Source organism: Pseudophryne corroboree, chromosome 4, assembly GCF_028390025.1.
Source record: "Pseudophryne corroboree isolate aPseCor3 chromosome 4, aPseCor3.hap2, whole genome shotgun sequence".
NCBI classification, from domain to species: domain Eukaryota; kingdom Metazoa; phylum Chordata; class Amphibia; order Anura; family Myobatrachidae; genus Pseudophryne; species Pseudophryne corroboree.
This window is the reverse complement of record NC_086447.1, coordinates 868,804,733-868,827,715: the sequence shown is the minus strand read 5'-3', so window position 1 is coordinate 868,827,715 and position 22,983 is coordinate 868,804,733. Positions and strand designations below refer to the sequence as shown.

At 47.3% G+C, this 22,983-nt stretch overlaps 1 protein-coding gene across 6 annotated transcripts in view; it reads right to left on the bottom strand.

Annotated features, from left to right (window-relative positions):
- CUL9 (cullin 9) overlaps positions 1-22,983 on the bottom strand; it is a 234,465-nt gene that overhangs the window by 116,902 nt on the left and 94,580 nt on the right. For all 6 annotated transcript variants that reach the window (XM_063918754.1, XM_063918752.1, XM_063918753.1 and 3 more), the window contains exons 13-16: positions 16,025-16,130; positions 15,674-15,901; positions 4,230-4,320; positions 2,644-2,815 (exon numbers count right to left, since the gene is read on the bottom strand). In XM_063918754.1, the coding sequence (XP_063774824.1) occupies positions 2,644-2,815; positions 4,230-4,320; positions 15,674-15,901; positions 16,025-16,130 (597 nt within the window). The remainder of the gene's footprint in view (positions 1-2,643; positions 2,816-4,229; positions 4,321-15,673; positions 15,902-16,024; positions 16,131-22,983) is intronic.

The window sequence follows — 22,983 nt, the reverse complement described above, 5'->3', positions numbered from 1 at the left end:
GTGACCGGAGCGTGTGGTGTGCTGTGGGAGCAATGGCGCACAGCTGCAGTGCTGTGCGCTACCTTGTTGAAGACCGGAGTCTTCAGCCGCCGATTTTCTCCTGGTTCTTCCGTCTTCTGGCTCTGCAAGGGGGACGGCGGCGCGGCTCCGGGAACGGACGATCGAGGTCGGGCCCTGTGTTCGATCCCTCTGGAGCTAATGGTGTCCAGTAGCCTTAGAAGCACAAGCTAGCTGCAAGCAGGTAGGTTTGCTTCTCTCCCCTTAGTCCCTCGTAGCAGTGAGTCTGTTGCCAGCAGATCTCACTGAAAATAAAAAACCTAACAAATACTTTCTTTTCTAGTAAGCTCAGGAGAGCCCACTAGGTGCATCCAGCTCTGGCCGGGCACAGATTCTAACTGAGGTCTGGAGGAGGGGCATAGAGGGAGGAGCCAGTGCACACCAGATATAGTACCTAATCTTTCTTTTAAGAGTGCCCAGTCTCCTGCGGAGCCCGTCTATTCCCCATGGTCCTTACGGAGTACCCAGCATCCACTAGGACATCAGAGAAACAACGTTATAAATGGTTTTGAAGGGAAAAATCGTCATTTAAGTGGAAGTCGCCCCAACTAACCCACTGACATATTGAGAATGTGTGGTGGCACAAGGCTCTGGGCCAGTCCAGCGCCACCAGCATCACCCTGACACTCCAGTTTTATCTTTATTAAAACACAGAGACAGCATTGCCAATAGGTGAGAACAATCTGCAGATCCCTGGACCTTGAGCAAAGATGCACCACCTTTTTGTTCTCTCAGGACATTATAATGTCTGTCTGTCTGTCTTCCCCCATCTGTTGAGAGATGACCAAATGCAGAAGCAGCACTCTTGGGTGGAGGTAGTGCATGGTGAGAGTCATTCTCCCAGATCTCCACTACTGTATCTGCTGAATATTACCAATAATTCCAGAACACATTGTTCTGCCCAGTACATGAGATGGTTGGTCTCCTTCCTAGCGAGTAAGCCTATTGTGCCTTCCCGATGGTTTATGTATGCCGACTAAACATTGAATGTTGGCCCTTACTGAGAGCACTTAACACCACCCTGAACTCCATTGATGGGTAGCCTGGCTTCCGCTGGTGACAACAGGCTTCCCGATACCAGTGGCGAAGGACAAAAAACCCATGGTCCCAAATACTGATGTCCATTCTCGCAACCATCCGATTCCATATACAGAAGAGAGGCGTATGTTGGGGGTTTATGTTCACAATTGGGCAAAATAAATCATTTGGTTTTTGGACAATGAATAGGTTGGGGCCGAACCCAGTCTCCCTCTGATCTGTTGGTACCTCTGCATTGAATAGAGCCTGAAAGATCACAGTTACGGCTTGGTGTTATAGCTGGTCCATTGGAAAACTGTTTATACCAGCTACACTATGCCACTCAAAGAATTGGAAGTGAACTGAACCAGCTGCAGCTGAGTGGGTGTGTCACCCATCATGTGGACAGATGGCCTGAGAGCTAGGACACTGGCATCTTGACTACTATGCCAGCTTATCTCTATGATGTCCACTGGTGGTAGATAGCTGCTCTCTAGGGAACTGCAACTTTCCTTTACTAAGGGGATGAAAGTACCAAGAACTGTGAACTCCGTGCATTAGAAAGGTTTGTTGGTAGGAAGAAACTCTTGCCACCTGTCAATTGACTGATAAACTCACTTAATAGTGCCTCCGGCCAATCCAGGACAATACTCGGGAGGCCCCTGAGCCATCAGAGACAATCTCTAGTGTGCCAGAGTAAAGAATCTTCTCATTGGATGCTTCACAATAGTCCCTCCTCCTGGTCAGATGAAGAGTTGGGTGCAGGGAACATAAACCTAACCAGGAGGTGACTTCACATACCCCTCTCTCCCAGGTAAGTAGGGAACACTTACCAGCTTCCGCTCTGGTGCACAGTCGGCACAGCTGTCTGTGTAGCAATGAACGGATCTGTCTCACACCCTGGTGGTGGTGAGCCTCCTGTCCCTTGACGCAAGTCCATCATTGAAAGCAACGGACGGCAGGAAACCTCACCATGAGCAGAGCCTACTCTGCTGTTCAGTCAGCGCTACATTTGGGCTAAACATCCAAAATCACACTGCAGTATGCAAAGAGCTAAGAATTAAGAATGATTTGAGAAAGCTTATGCTGCCTTGGACGTATGGAAGAAAAGACCCCTTGTACCATGTCGCTGGGGAATGAGGGATTCAGAGACACACACACACACACACACACACAACCCAAGTCCCTGATTAAAGTAAGAGTTGTAAACTCCTTCACGTGAGAAAGAGATTGGTGTATTTGTACCGTCCTGCTACAGTACTTGTATAATATGTATCGAGTAAAGTTAACAGAAATGGAACATAACATGACTGTCCATGGCACAGAGTTTAGGCGCATACAAAAGACATGAATAACCCAAGTGTCAACTGAGAATTAATACAAATCTGGGCTTAAAGGTTAAAAACCATTTCAGCGCCTTGCCCAATGAGAAACTGCTTTACTGTCTAATGTACTCTCTCTGGTGAAACATCCACACTGCCATCCTTGCTTTCAATCACCTGTGGGCAGTTATGTGGAATATTAAAATGGTACCCCCCTTCCTGCCCATATTTACATAAATAGTCTTACCGGATCACAACTCCTCTGTGCATGTAGATGTTGATATAATGGGATCCAGTACTTCCACTTGATTCCCAGTAAGACTTTGTGTTTCCATCTGTTAGCTTGTTGGCACGATGAGGATTGGAAGAGACTTCAATCTTCTCCCAACATTTGTCTTCTTTAACTTCCACACTGGAGCCTGCACAGAAAAGATCTGATTACCGCTATAACAATAACTGTAGGTGACAGAGAACAGAGAAATTGCATTGGTTAAACAAGAACTCTGCTTGGTTCATCAATAAAAGATGTATATAACTAAGCAAAAATAGTCTACTTAATTAACAGGAGAACTAGTGTTGATCTTAGGACATCGAGAAGACTAGTTTATGATGAGAAGTTTGTGTGAGAAAGAAGGATAGCTTGAGAAGACAGAGGCCCAAAGAGAAAGCTAGGTGGAGAAGGTGCAGGGCAATAGAGAAAAATGGTTTGAAAAGGTAGAGGAAAATCAAGAAGGATGGCTTGAGAAGTTGGAGACACATCCAGAAGGATGGTTTGAGAAAGTGGAGCCACTTCCAGATGCATGGTTTGAGATACTGGAGGCACATCCAGAAGGATGGTTTGAGAAGGTGGAGTTACATCCAGAAATATGGTTTTGAAGGTGAGGGCACATACAGTAGGATGGTTTGAGAAGATTGAGACAGATAAGAATGGCTTGAGAAGGTGAAAGCATATCGAGAAAGAAAGCCTAAGAAAGGCAGCCTGAGAAAGGTGAGAAAGATGGTTTGAAAAAGTAGATACACATCAAGAAGGGTAGTTTGAGAACGTGGAGGCACAACAAGAAAGATGGTTTCAGAAGGTAGAAGTACATAGAGAAGAATGGTTTGACAGTATGAAGGCAAATAGAGAAGAATGGTTTGACAATATGGAGGCAAATAGAGAAGAATGGTTTGAGAAGGTGAAGGCACATTGAGAAGGATATCCTGCAAAGCATATTGAGAGTGGAAGCACAGCAAGAAGACTAGCATGAGAAAGTGGGGGAACATCGGGAAGCATGGCTTGAGAAAGTGGAGGGACATCATAAAGGGTGCCTTGAGAAAGTGGAGGCACATCCAGAAGGATGGTTTGAGAAGGTGGAGGCACATCCAGAAGGATGGATGGTTTGAGAAGGTGGAGGCACATCCAGAAGGATGGATGGTTTGAGAAGGTGGAGGCACATCCAGAAGGATGGATGGTTTGAGAAGGTGGAGGCACATCCAGAAGGATGGTTTGAGAAGGTGGAGGCACATAGAGGAGAAAACTTTGTGATGGGAAAGTACTCATTTTGTGAGTGAAAATCTTCTAATAAAAAATACAATTGAAAAACCCACCAGTAAAACTCTATATACAAAATGGCTGTATCAGTGGGGCATTTAGGAACACAGGTAAAAAGGATAAAGTTGTGCAAACAAAAGATCATGAGTTTCCACTTTTATATCCTGAGGCAGAAGAGGACGTTGAACTGCATTCTGGTTGCTAAAGGCAAAAATGAAGATTGGCAGTAAATGTTGAAGGTGCTGCTGTGGGCAGAAGGAGATGCTCTGATCTACTCGGCGCTCAGGAGACTTGCCACTCACCTTGACAAAGATTCCTCAGAAATACATCAAAGAAAGGAATGTTAATCTGCTGCTGACAGCGCCTGTGTTCTTCAATCTGCCCCAGAACCATCTGATGGGAGAAATCGACAAAAAGGTCATAGGACATAAAATAAAAGGATCTATTGGTCAGAACATGTGGCTTCAAATAATAAGATTTTACTTACCGATAAATCTATTTCTCATAGTCCGTAGTGGATGCTGGGGACTCCGTCAGGACCATGGGGAATAGCGGCTCCGCAGGAGACAGGGCACAAAAGCAAGCTTTTAGGATCACATGGTGTGTACTGGCTCCTCCCCCTATGACCCTCCTCCAAGCCTCAGTTAGGTACTGTGCCCGGACGAGCGTACACAATAAGGAAGGATCTTGAATCCCGGGTAAGACTCATACCAGCCACACCAATCACACCGTACAACTTGTGATTTGAACCCAGTTAACAGTATGATAACAATGAAGTAGCCTCTAAAAAAGATGGCTCACAACAATAATAACCCGATTTTTTTGTAACAATAACTATGTACAAGTATTGCAGACAATCCGCACTTGGGATGGGCGCCCAGCATCCACTACGGACTATGAGAAATAGATTTATCGGTAAGTAAAATCTTATTTTCTCTAACGTCCTAGTGGATGCTGGGGACTCCGTCAGGACCATGGGGATTATACCAAAGCTCCCAAACGGGCGGGAGAGTGCGGATGACTCTGCAGCACCGAATGAGAGAACTCCAGGTCCTCCTCAGCCAGGGTATCAAATTTGTAGAATTTAGCAAACGTGTTTGCCCCTGACCAAGTAGCTGCTCGGCAAAGTTGTAAAGCCGAGACCCCTCGGGCAGCCGCCCAAGATGAGCCCACCTTCCTTGTGGAATGGGCATTTACAGATTTTGGCTGTGGCAGGCCTGCCACAGAATGTGCAAGCTGAATTGTACTACAAATCCAACGAGCAATAGTCTGCTTAGAAGCAGGAGCACCCAGTTTTTTGGGTGCCTACAATATAAACAGCAAGTCAGACTTTCTGACTCCAGCCGTCCTGGAATTATATATATATATATATATATATATATATATATATATATATATTTTTTTTTTTTTTTTTTTTTTCAGGGCCCTGACAACGTCTAGCAACTTGGAGTCCTCCAAGTCCCTAGTATCCGCAGGCACCACAATAGGTTGTTTCAGGTGAAACGCTGACACCACCTTAGGAAGAAACTGGGGACGAGTCCGCAGTTCTGCCCTGTCCGAATGGAAAATCAAATATGGGCTTTTGTAAGACAAAGCCGCCAATTTTGACAATCGCCTGGCCGAGGCCAGGGCCAACAGCATGGTCACTTTCCATGTGAGATATTTCAAATCCACAGATTTGAGTGGTTCAAACCAATATGATTTGAGGAATCCCAACACTACGTTGAGATCCCACGGTGCCACTGGAGGCACACAAGGGCTGTATATGCAATACTCCCTTGACAAACGTCTGGACTTCAGGAACTGAAGCCAATTCTTTCTGGAAGAAAATCTATAGGGCCGAAACTTGAACCTTAATGGACCCCAATTTGAGGCTCATAGACACTCCTGTTTGCAGGAAGTGCAGAAATCGACCTAGTTGAAATTTTTTCGTGGGGCCTTCCTGGCCTCACCCACGCAACATATTTTTACCACATGTGGTGATAACGTTGTGCGGTCACCTCCTTCCTGGCTTTGACCAGGGTAGGTATGACCTCTTCCGGAATGCCTTTTCCCTTAGGATCCGGCGTTCAAACCGCCATGCCGTCAAACGCAGTCGCGGTAAGTCTTGGAACAGACAAGGTCCCTGCTGGAGCAGGTCCTTTCTTAAAGGCCGATGCCACGGTTCCTCTTGGAACAGACATGGTACTTGCTGAAAGCAAATCCCTTCTTAGCTCCCGAGGCCATTAGTCCTCTGTGAGCATCTCTTGAAGTTCCGGTTACCAAGTCCCTCTTGGCCAATCCGGAGCCACGAGTATAGTTCTTACTCCTCTATGTCTTATAATTCTCAATACCTTGGTTATGAGAAGCAGAGGAGGGAACACATACACCGACTGTTACACCCACGGTGTTACCAGGACGTCCACAGCTATCGCCTGAAGGTCTCGTGACCTGGCGCAATACCTGTCCCATTTTTTGTTCGGGCGGGACGCCATCATGTCCACCTTTGGTCTTTCCCAACGGTTCACAATCATGCGGAAAACTTCCCGATGAAGTTCCCACTCTCCCGGGTGGAGGTCGTGCCTGCTGAGGAAGTCTGCTTCCCAGTCGTCCACTCCCGGAATGAACACTGCTGACAGTGCTATCACATGATTTTCCGCCTAGCGAAAAATCCTTGCAGTTTTGCCACTGCCCTCCTGCTTCTTGTGCCGCCCTTTCTGTTTACGTGGGCGACTGCCGTGATGTTATCCCACTGGATCAATACCGGCTGACCTTGAAGCAGAGGTCTTGCTAAGCTTAGAGCATTATAAATTTGCTCTTAGCTCCAGTATATTTATGTGGAGAGAATTCTCCAGACTTGATCACACTCCTTGTGTGACTGCTCCCCAGCCTCTCAGGCTGGCCTCCGTGGTCACGAGCATCCAATCCTGAATGCCGAATCTGCGGCCCTCTAGAAGATGAGCACTCTGTAATCACCACAGGAGAGACACCCTTGTCCTTGGATATAGGGTTATCCGCTGATGCATCTGAAGATGCGATCCGGACCATTTGTCCAGCAGATCCCACTGAAGAGTTCTTGCGTGAAATCTGCCGAATGGAAGCGCTTCGTAATAAGCCACCATTTTTACCAGGACTCTTGTGCAATGATGCACTGACACTTTTCCTGGTTTTAGGAGGATCCCGATTAGCTCGGATAACTCCCTGGCTTTCTCCTCTGGGAGAAACACCTTTTCCTGGACTGTGTCCAGAATCATCCCTAGGACCAGCAGACGTGTCGTCGGAACAACTGCGGTTTTGGAATATTTAGAATCCACCCGTGCTGTCGTAGAACTACTTGAGATAGTGCTACTCCGACCTCCAACTGTTCTCTGGACCTTGTTCTTATCAGGAGGTCGTCCATTTTCTTTGAAGACGAATCCTCCTTTCGGTCATTACCTTGGTAAGGACCCGGGGTGCCTTGGACAATCCAACGGCATCGTCTTGAAACTGATAGTGACAGTTCTGTACCACGAACCTGAGGTACCCTTGGTGAGAAAAGGCAAATTTTGGGACATGGAGGTAAGCATCCCTGATGTCCCGGGACACCATATAGTCCCCTTGTTCTTTGCTATCACTGCTCTGAGTGACTCCATCTGGATTTGAACCCTTGTAAGTGTTCAAATTTTTCAGATTTAGAATAGGTCTCACCTAGCCTTCAGTACCACCATATAGTGTGGAGTAATACCCCTTTCCTTGTTGTCGGAGGGGTAATTTTATTATCACCTGCTGGGAATACAGCTTGTGAATTGTTTTCAATACTGCCTCCCTGTCGGAGGGAGACATTGGTACAGCAGACTACAGGAACCTGCGAGGGGGGAAACCTCTCGACATTCCAATCTGTACCCCTTGGATACTACTTGTAGGATCCAGGGGTCCTGTACGGTCCCAGCGTCATGCTGAGAACTTGGTAGAAGCGGTGGAGGGCTTCTGTTCCTGGGAATGGGCTGCCTGCTGCAGTCTTCTTCCCTTTCCTCTATCCCTGGGCAGATATGACTCTTATAGGGACGAAAGGACTGAGGCTGAAAAGACTGTGTCTTTTTCTGCAGAGATGTGACTTAGGGTAAAAAACGGTGGATTTTCCAGCAGTTGCCCTGGCCACCAGGTCCCATGGACCGACCCCAAATAACTCCTCCCCTTTATACGGCAATACATCTTTGTGCCGTTTGGAATCTGCATCACCTGACCACTGTCGTGTCCATAAACATCTTCTTGCAGATATGGACATCGCATTTACTCTTGATGCCAGAGTGCAAATATCCCTCTGCGCATCTCGCATATATAGAAATGCATCCTTTAAATGCTCTATAGTCAATAAAATACTGTCCCTGTCAAAGGTATCAATATTTTTAGTCAGGGAATCCGACCAAGCCACCTCAGCTCTGCACATCCAGGCTGAGGCGATCGTTGGTCGCAGTATAACACCAGCATGTGTGTGTATACTTTTTAGGATATTTTTCAGCCTCCTATCAGCTGGCTCCTTAAGTACGGCCCTATCCGTAGATGGTACCGCTACTTGTTCTGATAAGCGTGTGAGCGCCTTATCCACCCTGAGGGGTGTTTCCCACCGCGCCTTAACTTCTGGCGGGAAAGGGTATACCGCCAATAATTTTCTATCGGGGGAAACCCACGCATCATCACACACTTCATTTAATTTATCTGATTCAGGAAAATAGGGATTTTTGTTTACTTACCGTAAAATCTCTTTCTCTGATTCCATCTGGGGGACGCTGCGCCGTTACTTGTGGGGTTAGAGGTGTGTGGTTGTGGAGTTTGGCACAGAACTATTAGAATCTAACTCCTCCCCCCTCTAACCCCTCCCATCTCCTTCCTGCCTAGCCAGTACCTCAGTTAACGTTTAGCCAAGCCAAAGGAGATAGACCGAAAAGAATTAACTGGTTAAACCAGACAAACATATGGGAGGGATCGCAGCGTCCCCCAGATGGAATCAGAGAAAGAGATTTTACGGTAAGTAAACAAAAATCCCTATTTCTCTTTCATCCATCTGGGGGACGCTGCGCCGTTACTTGTGGGATTTCCCAAAGCAAGCTAATGAGAGGAGGGAGAAGTAGACGGCATAGCCGTCCGTAACATCTGACGCCAAACAGAGGCAGTCTCCAAACCAAAGGTATGAAAACGGTAAAAACTTTTTTTTTTTTTTTTTTAAACGTATGCACCGACGACCAGGTCGTCGCCCTACACAACTGCTCAATAGATGCACCCCCGCGAGCAGCCCAAGAAGCTCCAGCTCGAATGAGCTGGAATTGAGTCAGGAACTGAAACATCAGAAGACTGTTTGATGGTCGAAGTCACCCAACGAGCCACTGTGTTCTTGGAAGCCGGCCAATCTCGTTTGGACGCATCAATTAAAAACCAACAATGCATCCGTACGACAGATATGATCTGTACGAGATAATTAAACCGTAAGGCCCTAAGCATATCTAAAAGAACCAAATGGGGATCCTCCACGGAAGGAGAAGGATTAAACGCTGGAAGGACGGTCTTGTTCGCAGAACCACCCGGTCATCATGAAACACCAACAAGGGTGGTCTGCAATAAAAAAGGGAAAAAGCTGCCAATTGAGATCCTCGTCTTGCGGAGGCAATTGCCAATAGGAAAACAACTTTTTTAACGTTAGATACCGCTATTCTACAGATTCCAAAGGTATCAAATGGAGACTTCTGAAGAGCCGTAAGGACTAAGTGACATTCCCAGAGAGGAACCGGAGGAACAAAAGGTGGCTGAATCCGAAGAACTTCCCTGAAGGAACGTCTGAACTTCTGGAATGATAGATTTGAAAAAGAACCGACAAGGCAGAAACTTGACCCTCCAGTGAAGAAAGTCTCAGACCTTTATTGAGACCCTCTCGAAGGAAGGGTAACAAACGAGGGACTCTAAACAAATCCGGTGTTAAACCACTCTTTTCACACCAAGCAATGTAATACGCCACACTCTGTGGTAAATTCCATAAGTCACTGGCTTTTTAGCCTAAATCATCGTTTACCCAACAGAGCGAGAAAAAAACCTCTTTTCCCTTAAAAGTTGGATTCAAAAACCAAGCCGTCAAAGCCAGCCGACCAAACCTGGGTGGTGACATGGTCCCTGAATCAGAAGATCTGGTCGCAGAGGGAGTCGGAATGGCTCCTTGATGACCATCTTGCGCAGAAGAGTGTACCACTGTCAGCGTGGCCAATCTGGGGCCACCAGGATGATAGGAAGACCGTCTCTCTGAATGCGTTGAAGCAGACGTGGAAACAATGGCAACGGTGGACACACATATCCCAGTTGAAAGTGCCACGGCGCTGACAGTGCATCGATTAGAACTGCTGGAGGGTCCTGAGTACACGACCCGTAGAGAGGAAGTTTGTTGTTGAGGCGAGACGCCATCCGATCTACATCGGGCATCCCCCACCGGGCTACTAGAGTCAGAAACACCTCCTGGTGAAACTCCCACTCTTCCGGAAGCACTGTGTGACGGCTTAAGAAACCGCTTCCCAGTTCTCGATTCCTGGAATGTGAATTGCGGATATGGTCGGAACCCAATGTTCCGCCCCTGTGAGAATTCTTTCCTTGCGGAGTAGCCTCGAGTGCTGCCTTGCTTGTTTATGTAAGCCACTGCCGTGGCGTTTTCGGACTGAATCCGCACTGGATGACCCTGAACCATGGTTCGAATCCGAAGAAGCGCCCACCGGATTGTCCTCAACTGTGAGATGTTGATCTGCAACTTTGACTGTTGACTAGTCCAGAGCCCTGGAATTGATGAGTCTGAAACACTGCCCCCAACCTCTGAGGCTGGCGTCTGTAGTGACCATCACCCAAGACCAAATTGTGAAAGGAACAGCTTTTGGTCACATTGGAACTGTGAAGCCACCAGCGACGCGACTGATGATTCTGTATAGACAAGCGGACCAGCTGCATTTCGAAATGAGGCCCTATCAGAGTCCAACAGTTGAGAAACCGGAGCCTGAAGGGGGTCGAGCATGAAACTTGGCATATGGAACTGCCTCGAAGGTTGTCACCATCTTGCCTAATACCTGCATGCATCGGAGAACCGAAACCACCGGTAAATGCAGCCATGCTCGAATTCTGGACTGTATGTCCTGAATCTTGTCCTAAGGAAGAACCACTTTCTGGTTGTTGGCGTCGAATAAATGTCCCAGAAACATCATTTTCTGGGAAAGAAGCAAAGAAGACTTCGAACAATTTATTATTCATCCCAATGACTGTAGAGTCTCTCTTGTGAAACGCAAGCTCTTGTGAAGAATTAACTCTGACGGGGCCTTGATCAACAGATCATCCAAATATATAGTCATGACGACTCCCTGACACTGCAAAACTGCCAGCACATGGCCCATGACCTTTGTGAATACCCGAGGAGTCGTGGATAGACCCAAGGGAAGAGCCTGAACTGAAAATGTCAATGCGAATCTCAGAAGAGATTGATGGCCCGTCCAAATAGAGACAAGCAGATAGGCGTCTTATGTCTTAAGAGGCCAAATATCACCTTGGTTCCATGGTGACGATAATCAAGCGGATGGATTCCATCTTGAACTTTTGGGTTGAAATGAACCGTCCAGGTTGTCCACGAGTAAAATCCCCGACCCCTCTGCTGAGCGAGAACTAGAAGAATTTCTTCATTTCATAAAAGAGTGGCTGTTGCATGACGAAGAGCTCGACGTCTGGAGGGACCGCTTGGAAGAGGAGTGATGAACACACGATATGGGACTGGTTCCTCGAGATCTAACAGATATCCTCTGTATATGACCTCCGTCACCCACCGATCTGGTTTCGACAGGAGCCACACTTCTTTGAACTGTAGTAACCGAGCCCCAACCATCACTGATCCCTCCGGAGATCCTGAACAGTCATGCAGTAGGTTTGTCGGCAGGTTTACTTCTACCTCTGAATGCCTCTCTTCGTGGGTATCTGGAAAAAACACGAAAGGAATGGAAACTACCTTTTTCCTTGTATACGAAAGGACCGAAACCTTATAGCATTCGGTTTCGTTGGAGCAACTGGAAGAAAGGGCTCTTGCCCTCCTGTAGTATCTGAAATAATCTTCTTGATTCCGACCCCAAGAGAACTCACCTTTAAAGGGTACCGCCAAAGAGGTCTGTTTGGAGTCAAAATCGGCATTCCAAACCCGAAGCCAAAGAGACCATCTTCCTGTCACGGTCAAGGCAGAAATACGGGATTGTAGAATCAACCAAGGTCTTACCCACATAAGTAAGAGCTTCCGAAATCTGTTCTGCTAATTGAATGTCCGATGGATCGTCAGACTGCATTCCAGTTATGACCTGTGCTAGTCAGTCGTCTGCGGCCTCGAGGACCCAAGCGCCAGCTAGAATTGTGATAAAGAAAACAGATTTAGGCATTGTATCAATCTTCCCATCTGTAGGATCTTTCAACGTCACAGACAGTATAGAAGAAATAACCGTAGCTCCTGCTAAATGTGAAATGGGAGCGTCTACCTTTTGGGCTGTTTCCCAAAATCTCATAGCCTCCTCTGCAAAAGGCTATAGAAATTTTTTAATTTATTAGGGCTTGGAAACGGGAATCCGGCTTAAGTCAGGGCTTCTTTTAAAATATCCCTGTTATTAAGAGTCTGAAGGATGGTGTCTATCTAACACCTAAGCTAGTAGAAAAATCATCCTCCCAGACCGAAACCTCATCCTATCTAGTTCCCCATTCTCCAACGGAAATTACCCCAACTCCTCCCCCAGAAAGTTATAGCGGGCAACGTCTGTGTCGGGTTTTTTTTTTTTTTTATTTTTTATTTTTTTTTTGTAGCAGAAGAACTGCCGGCAGAGTTTACAAACTTGTTTAGGGATTGAGTTAAATTAGCAAGACATCTGTCCAGATTTTGAGTCCACACCGGATGTTCCTGGCCTAGAAGACATAGTCTGATCCACGGAACCTCTCTGTTGGTCCACCACAGATGCACCAGAGCATGAAGCACAGAGGGTATCCGCGTCCGCCCATAATCCGTCTTGCCCATAATCTGAGCCCACAGAGGCTCCACCCGAGTCTGACCGGACTCAGTCACCGATCTAGACTGACGCAATTCAGAAATGGAGGGTAGTGTCCCTTGAACAAGAAAAATAAACCAATCTTTAATAGGACTATAAATGCACTATAAATCCCCTATAACAGTGACCTAGCAGTGAACCCATAATGCTAGTGACACCTAAGGTGATGACTATTAGCTCACACTATGGCTGGAGAAACAAAAAAAAAAACAAACCACAAATATACTTGCAGTTAGCTTATCCCCATTTGAGAAGACAAAGTGAGAAGTGCTGTTGTTTCTTATAGAAACTTCTCTCCGTGTTGCGCAGCACAGCGTCCCCTGTCAGCAGTAGAAGAAGATGGCGCCCGGAGCCCTCTGTACGCTGGAGGGGAGCGCGCGAGCTGCAGAGCAGGGCGGGAAGCCGTCCCTGTACAATTATGTAAAAGCCGCGGCTGCTTACAGGGAGAGACTACTAACCGGAAGTCAGTCTCTCCCGCGAGCCGCTGTACAGAGCGGCTTGTGGCTTGTACGGCAACTGAATGGAAGCCCCGGGGAGCGCGACACCACTCTCCCGGCCCCTGAGCAGTATCACTACCACAGCCCCTGACAGTAAACCCCCAAATAAAGTTGACTGTCCAGCCCCGGAACGAGTCCCGTGTTGGAGGAGAGAAGGTGGAAGGGGGAGGGGGGCGCGCGTGGTAGTAGTGTATAGGGAGGCTGACAAAGGTACAAATATATATAGTAATAGAGTGGACAGCCCAATACTGTCAGTGACAGATTGTGGCTGTGTACCTTATCCCTGCCGCATCCTGTGTAGAGTAAAACGAGGCCCCAGTGACCGGAGTGTGGTGGCCTCCAGCGGCAGTGCAGAGTGGAACAAAACTAACTAAATCCACTCCAGCAGTACCTGCCACCCGTAAACAGGGACTAGGTACTTCAGAAAAGTCTAAAAATAATAAAAACCTCACTATCTAAGGAGAAAGAAAAGAACTGTGTCTGTACTCCACAGGCACAAAACTAAGACTGAGGTACTGGCTAGGCAGGAAGGAGATGGGAGGGGTTAGAGGGGGGAGGAGTTAGATTCTAATAGTTCTGTGCCAAACTCCACAACCACACACCTCTAACCCCACAAGTAACGGCGCAGCGTCCCCCAGATGGATGAAAGAGAAAACTACAGGTAGTTTTTTCACCTCACACATAATACCCTTTTTTGTGGTACTTGGAGTATCAGAAATATGTAACACCTCCTTCATTGCCCTTAACGTGTGGCCCTAAAAGAAAATACGTTTGTTTCTTCACCGTCGACACTGAAATCAGTGTCCGTGTCTGGGTCTGTGTCGACCGACTGAGGTAAATGGGCATTTTACAGCCCCTGACGGTGTTTGAGACGCCTGGATAGATACTAATTTGTTCGCCGGCCCTCTCATGTCGTCAACCGGCTTGCAGCGTGTTGACATTGTCACGTAATTTCCATAAATAAGCCATCCATTCCGGTGTCGACTCCCTAGAGAGTGACATCACCATTACAGGCAATTTGCTCCGCCTCCTCACCAATATTTTCCTCATACATGTCGACACACACGTACCGACATACAGCACACACATAGGGAATGCTCTGATAGAGGACAGGACCCACTAGCCCTTTGGGGAGACAGAGGGAGAGTTTGCCAGCACACACCAAAACGCTATAATTATCCAGGGACAACCTTTATATAAGTGTTCCTCCCTTATAGCATTTTAATATATATACATATCGCCAAATCAGTGCCCCCCCTCTCTGTTTTAACCCTGTTTCTGTAGTGCAGTGCAGGGGAGAGCATGGGAGCCTTCCCACCAGCCTTTCTGTGAGGGAAAATGGCGCTGTGTGCTGAGGAGAATAGGCCCCGCCCCCTTTTCGGCGGGCTTCTTCTCCGGAGTTTTAGATATCTGGCAGGGGTTAAATACATCCATATAGCCTCAAGGGCTATATGTGATGTATTTTTCGCCATACAGGTATTATACATTGCTGCCCAGGGCGCCCCCCTCCAGCGCCCTGCACCCTCCGTGACCGCTGTGTGAAGTGTGCTGACAACAATGGCGCACAGCTGCAGTGCTGTGCGCTACCTGATGAAGACTGAGAGTCTTCTGCCGCCTGGTTCCGGACCTCTTCATCTTCAGCGTCTGCAAGGGGGGTCGGCGGCGCGGCTCCGGGACGAACCCCAGGGCGAGCCCTGTGTTCCGACTCCCTCTGGAGCTATGTCCAGTAGCCTAAGAATCCAATCCATCCTGCACGCAGGTGAGTTGAAAATCTCTCCCCTAAGTCCCTCGATGCAGTGAGCCTGTTGCCAGCAGGACTCACTGAAAATAAAGAACCTAAAAACTTTTTCTAAGTAACTCTTTAAGAGAGCCACCTAGATTGCACCCTTCTCGGCCAAGCACAAAAACCTAACTGAGGCTTGGAGGAGGGTCATAGGGGGAGGAGCCAGTACACACCATGTGATCCTAAAAGCTTGCTTTTGTGCCCTGTCTCCTGCGGAGCCGCTATTCCCCATGGTCCTGACGGAGTCCCCAGCATCCACTAGGACGTTAGAGAAAATTGTTTACAAAATGTTTAAGTAAACACAACAAACAGAAAAGTCCATTGGGACAGTCCACCCAGGATGTTGCCGTCAGCCTCTCAGAGTAACCACTAGTGATGCTTACTTGCACCACTGAACGTATAACCAACGAACACATACTCACTTGGATGCAGCCAGCTAAGATGCTGGTGGCCATTTTCTGGTACAGATTAGCGTACTTCTCACAGTCTGTCAGCAAGTCTTTCAGTTCCGATGCCTGCAGGAGACTGGAGCTCTGCTTCTCCAGCACTTTGATCAGCATTTCCTTTGCACCAAGCCGGCACATCACCACGGCGCAATCCTTGTTCGTGGATGCCAGACGGTGCAGAAAACTCACCACTTCCTGCAGAACCTAGATTCAGAAAAACATAACCCATGTATGATGTATAGCCCAAGCCTCATTCATATTTTTCTAAACCTGAAGCCCAAACCACCCATCCCCCCCAAGACAGCTAACATCACACCCCATCCTTACTTCTTGGTCGCTGCTGGTGCTTCCGAGAGAAGTCAGACACGGTTCAATACTCTTGTGCCAGGGCAGAGCATCTTCTTGGTAGAAATCTAGACACTTAGTCAGTATTCTGGTAATAAATAGAGAAAGGTTGCATTAGTTCAGACACTGCTCCCAAGCTACGTAGCATTCTCCCAAACTATCAAGGTCATGGTATCACCTACTGAATGACGTTGTTGCACACAGTAACTTCAAGAAAGCTCTTACATAAAATTATTACAGATATGAAACTTCAACAGTAACTAAAACAATCTGTAATCAAACCAGACTCTGTAAACTGCCATCTGTTTCATTATTGAGAGACACTAATATACAGAAGGCAGCAAAAATAGGATTTTAATTACCTACCGGTAAATCCTTTTCTCGTAGTCCATAAGGGATATTGGGGACACTTAGTACGATGGGGTATAGACGGGGTCCAAAGGAGCTGGTGCACTTTAAATTTCTTCACTGGGTGTGCTTGCTCCTCCCATCTATGCCCACCTCCAATAGGCAGTTATAGGTAAAACAGTGCCTGAAGGAGAAAGGTCATACATGAGAGAAGGAACATAACAACGAGTGGTGAGATTTATACACCAGCACACCAATAACATAAAACAACCAGCAACGGCTGGCAACCAACAGAGGCGGGCGCCCAATATCCCTTATGGACTACGAGAAAAGGATTTACCGGTAGGTAATTAAAATCCTATTTTCTCTAGCATCCATAAGGGATATTGGGGAATCTAGTACGATGGGGACGTCCCAAAGCTTCCAGAATGGGCGGAGACTGCTGCAGCACCGCCTGCCCAAACTGGGTATCCTCTTTGGCCAGGGTATCAAACCTGTAGAACTACACAAAGGTGTTCTTCCCCGACCAGGTAGCAGCTCAGCATAGTTGCAAGACCGAGACTCCACGGGCAGCCACCAAGGAAGACTCCACCAGTCTTGTAGAGTGGGCCTTCAGAGACTATGGAACAGGTAAGGCTGCCGACACATAGGCCTGTTGGATTGTAAGCCTAAGCCAACGAGTAATGGACTGCTTAGAAGCAGGGCAACCCTTTTTCTGCGCATCATATAGCACAAACAGGGAATCCGTCTTTCTGATCCGAGCCGTTCTTTTTACATAGATCTTCAAGGCTCGCAACGCATCCAATGCCACCGGAGGAGCAGAAGTGCCAGAACCTGACGGAACCACAATAGGTTGATTCAAGTGGAACGCAGAGACGAACTTCGGCAGGAACTGCTGCCTAGCCCTGAGCTCCGCTCTGTCCTTGTAGAAGACCAAGTAGGGACTTTTACAAGATAGTGTCCCCAATTCTGAGACACGTTGAGCAGAAGACAGGGCCAGTAACATCACCATCTTCCACGTGAGGTACTTGTCTTCTACTGTCATCAGAGGTTCAAACCAGGAGGACTGTAGAAATTACAACACTACATTCAAATCCCAGGGTGCCGTGGGTAGCACAAAAGGAGGTTGTATGTGAGGTCTGAACTTCTGGCAACACAGCCAATTTCTTCTGGAAGAAGATGGAGAGAGCTGAAATCTGGACCTTAATGGAACCCAGATGTAAGCCCTTATCCACACCAGCCTGCAGGAAACAGAGGAAACGTCCCAAGCGGAACTCTGCAGGCGGATACGTGCGTTCCTCGCATCAAGAGACATATCTTCTCCAGATAGGATAGTGTTTTGACGTCACTGGCTTTCTGGCCGGCGCCATGGTAGCAATAACCTTTCTTTAAAGGTCCTTATGAGCTAGGATGTTCCGCTCAATCTCAATGTTGTCAAACGAAGTCGCTGTAAGTCCAGGTAGACAAACGGTCCTTGTTGAAGAAGATTTCTTCTTAGTGGTAGAGGCCAAGGGTCTTCGACGGACATGTCCAGAAGATCCGCGTACCAAGCCCTCTGAGGCCAATCCAGGGCAATCAGAATTGCCTGTACTATTTGATTCCTGATTCGCTTGAGCACCTGTGGGAGCAATGGAATCGGAGGAAACACGTAGACCAGCCGGTAAAGCCATGGCAATGTCAGGGCATCTACTGCCCTCGCCTGAGGGTCCCTAGTTCGTGAGCAATACCAACGGAGCTTCTTGTTGAGTAAAGAAGCTATCAGGTCTATTTGTGGGCAACCCCACCGGTCGATGATTTGCTGAAACACCTGATGGTGAAGCCCCCACTCTCCCGGGTGGAGATCGTGACGACTCAGGAAGTCCACTTCCCAGTTGTCCACTCCCGCAATGAAGATTGCGGACAGTGCTCTTGCATTTCTTTCCGCCCAGAGGAGTATCTTGGACACCTCTCGCATGCAGGCTCTGCTTTTTGTCCCTCCTTGTAGATTGATGTACGCCACTGCTGTGGCGTTGTCCGACTGTACCTGGATCGCGTGATCCCCGAGTTGAGGAGAGGCCTGAAGCAGAGCATTGTAGATCGCCCGAAGTTCCAGAATGTTGATCAGAAGGAGGGCTTCATGGGCTGACCACCTACCCTGGAACTGAGCCCCTTGGGTGACAGCACCCCATTTTCTCAGACTCGCATCCATCGTGAGGAGGATCCTGAATCTCTGGCCTTCCAGGAGATTGGAATACTGCAGCCCCCACAGATCATAAATCATCGCCTGAGGTGACAGCCGTATCATCCGATGCATCTGAGGATGTGATCCGGACCACTTCCTCAGGAGATCCAATTGAAATGTTCTGGCATGGAACCTCCCATATTGGATCGCCTTGTATGAGGCAACCATCTTCCCGAACAATCTTACGCAAAGATGGATGGATATTCAAGCAGGTCGGAGAACCATGCGGACCATCTCATGAAGTGTTCTCACCTTGTCCTCTGGGAGGAACACCTTCTGGGCCACAGTATCCAGTAACATCCCCAGGAACAGAAGCCGCTGAGTTGGCTCCAGGTGGGACTGCTGTAAATTGAGAATCCACCCATGGTGTGACAGAAGTTGGATAGTGCGGTTGATATGGAGCAATAAAAGCTCCCTGGATCTTGCTTTTATCAGGAGATCGTCCAGGTAAGGGACAACATTGACCCCTTGACCCGGAGCTGGAACATCATCTCTGCCATTACCTTTCTGAACATCCTCGGAGCTGTGGACAGACCGAAGGGTAGCGCCTGGAACTGGTAGTGATAGTCCAGCAGGGCAAGCCTCAGATAAGCCTGATGAGGTGGCCAAATCGGAATATGGATATAGGCGTCCTTGATATCCAGGGAGACCATGAATTCCTGTTCTTCCAGGCCTGCAAACACTGCTTGCAAGGATTCCATTTTAAACTTGAAAACCTTTAGGTAAGGGTTCAAGGACTTTAGATTCAAAACGGGCCTTACGGAACCGTCCAGCTTTGGTACCACAAACAGGTTGGAGTAATAACCCTTTCCTCGTTGTTGTATTGGTACTGGAACAATGACGTGGGACTGGACCAACTTTCGGATGGCCTGTTGCAACGTAACTTGTGTATCCTCCAAAGCTGGTAAGCTTGATTTGAAAAATCGTTGGGGAGGAGCACCGTCGAACTCCAGCTTGAAGCCCTGAAAAATGCGGTCCTTGACCTAGGTATCCTGGCAGGAACTCTCCCAGATGCGGCTGAAGTGACGCAGTTGAGCCCCACCTCGAGATCCCCTCGGGGTGGGTGGGCACAGTCATGCTGAGGACTTAGTGGAAGCAGAACTGGTGTTTTGTTCCTGAGAACCGGTGTTTGTAGGTCTTCTTCTCTTACCTCTGGTGCCTCTAGCCGCATTGGAGGCACCTCTGGCCCTAGATCGAAATCTGTTAGACCGAAAGGACCGCACAGAGGCCCCGGGTAGGAACGCCTAGCCGGCGGGGCCCCAGAGGGGAGAAACGTTGATTTCTCTCCAGTAACCTTAGAAATCCACGTATCCAACTCAACCCCAAAGAGCCATTCCCCAGAAAAGCGGAGAGATTCCACACTGCGTTTGGACTCAGCGTCCGCTATCCATTGACGCAACCACAAGGCCCTGCGCGCCGACACTGCCATGGCAGAGGTCCTAGCATTAATATTGCCCATCTCCTTGAGCGAGTCACACAGTACGCGTGCAGTGTCCTGAATGTGCTTCAGGAGAGTCACCATAGTGACCAGAGGCATATCCCCGGAGAGTCCCTCCTAAATTTGAGAAGCCCATGTGTGATTTGCATGGGCCATCCAGCAACCCGCCATGACCGGCCTTTGCGATACACCTGCTGCTGTGTAGATCGACTTTAGTGTAGTCTCTATTTTTCTGTCCCCAGGGTCCTTTATGGTAAAGGAGCCCGGGGCAGGCAGCACCGCCTTTTCAGACAGTCGAGAGACTGATAAGACAACCCCCGGGGATTCTTCCCAGAATTTCCTACCTTCAGGAGCAAATGGGAAAGTGTGCAAAAATCTTTTTGACACTTGGTATTTTTTGTCTGGATTTTTTCAGGCTAACATAAACAGGTCATCTAACTCTGTAGAATCAGGGAAAGTGACATTAGGCTTTTTCTGTGTAAAGATAAACGACTGCTGTGATGCAGCGTCCTCTGGAGGGAGTTTTAACACGTCCCATATAGCCAGAATGAGGGGTTCAATACCCTGAGCAGAAGTGGAATCCCCACTAACAGAATCCAAGCCCTCCACATCCTCCTGTATATCTTCATCTGAATCAGAGATTAGAGCAGGTAAACCACGCTTTTGTGGTCCTGAGTTAGAGAGGGGGGGCTGTGTAACATCTGCCCTGGCAGCTAGGTCTGCAACAGCCTGCTGTAGTAGCTGAGGCTTTTGAGCAGTGAGTTGTGATGACATATCAGACATAATAGTTTTAATGGCACCTAGCCAGGAAGGCTCTTGACCCTCTACCCCAGCCCCCTCACTGAGCTGTGAAGATTGGCTTCATTGTTCACGATACTGAATTAGATGATACGGGAGAGAATCTGGTGTGGCATACACTGCATAGTTTGTGTTTACCCATGTTCACAGTAAAGCCCAATACATACACACAAACAAGTAATAACCGAGCAAGCCTGCCCTTACTGTATGTGAGAGGGAGATAGAGAGAGAAGACCAGTACACCCCAGCTACACAGCCCCAGTGAGGCTGTAAGCTGTATATCACAGTGAAACACTGTCCTTTATAGGACACAGATTGTGTACAATAGCGGATCTCCCCCTTTGCTACACCCTGTACCAGTATTCCAGCATTTTCTGAGTGTCAGGAGGAGCTGTGTGTGCCTGCTGCTGCTGCTGTAAACAGACGAAAGTGCCAAAATACTGCTGGTCCCGCTCTGTTTGTTAGGGGCATGCGGCGTGCTGCGATTGCAACAACTAAGGCACAGTGCCACGCTGTGCAAACAACCTCTCAGGACAGTGGTCCTGCAGCGGGGAAGCAGCTCTGACTCCCACGGTGCAGGTATGCTGTTGCCCAAACAGCATACCGAAAATAATAAAGACTTTAAAGAAACTGAATAAAACTCTCTGGAGCTGCAGAGACGTGGATCCTCTCCTGAGGGTACTTTTTTCTAAACTGCCTGTGGGAGGGGGCATAGAGCGGAGGAGCCAGCGCACCCAGTGAAGAAATTTACCCCATCGTACTAAGTCTCCCCAATATCCCTTATTGATGCTAGAGAAACAGGCTTTTTGGTACTCACTGTTACATCCTTTTCTCTGAATCCATCTGGGGGACACTGGTATACCTTGGGGAATAACGGGCGCTAGACCAGGAGTAGGCACATAAACAACACTAAACTTGTTTAAAAGCTTGTTCCTCACCCTCTGCAACCCATGAGGCCATCAGAACTATAGGATATCAGTTGAAATTAACAAGTACACAGGAAAGCTAACAAAAACTCAACGAATACCACACCGAACTAGAGTGAATAGAATAGAGATTAAGAAGGGGGGGACGCAGTGTCCCCCAGATGTATTCAGAATAACAAAAATCCGGTTATCTTTTTCTTCCAATCTGGGGGACACTGGTATACCTTGTGGGCGTTCCAAAGCTGCCCCTAGAGGCGGGTACACAGAAATCAGTGAGAACAACTAACCACCATAATTGGTGGCTCTACATATAAAAACTTTAATTGTTTACCAGTGAATTTAAGAATGGATAAAAAAAAAAAAAAAATTACAAATCGAGCAGCTAAAACATGCCCTCTTCTGTGAGGCATTAAATAAAACAAAAAAAGAGAAAAAATATCTGCACACTACTAATATTAGTGAATTTTATTAACATGATAAGTTCCAAATCCATTATTGATTCAATTAATTTAGTTTGTGGGGGTGCAACCCTAATTCAACAATGACAAAGTAGAAAGCAAGGGGGTGTTTTTAATGGGCGCACATGGAAGAGAGAAAATGTAAATGTAATATTTAAATAAAACTTAACCTTTATTCTTCATTATATAAAAATGTACCAATCTGTGGGAAAGGTACAGTGAAAATGAGGTTAAAAATGAACTAATTGATGCACATACAGAATTGTGTAAATAAATTGGACCACCACCCGAGTGGGGATTCCGGGCATTTTACCGGGTATCGGGATCCCGGCAGCCGCCAACTTGAATGCCTCCCTCATAGGCTAGTATTTCTTTTATCACTGTATGTTGACTAATAAAATATAATTCCACAAGTGATTATGTGTTCGTATTTTTTATTAGTTCCTATCTAGTTAAGAGACAATGTCACTTTAAAAACTAGAAACGTTATATAGACCGTAACGATGCAGCAGTCTTATATCGAGTATGTAACACAGACAGGATTACCAGTCTCTTACTCAGAGACTTCAATTAACTAGATAAATAATTTATTGAGGAAATAATAATAGTATGCCTCAATTATATGGTCATTGTCTCCTTTATCAAATTAAATGATGCTTTTTTGATAAATCCAAGTTGCTGCAGCAATGATCTTGTGGTTTCATGTATCCATGCTGTAGCTGCATTACATGTATCAATATTCTTAATATGTA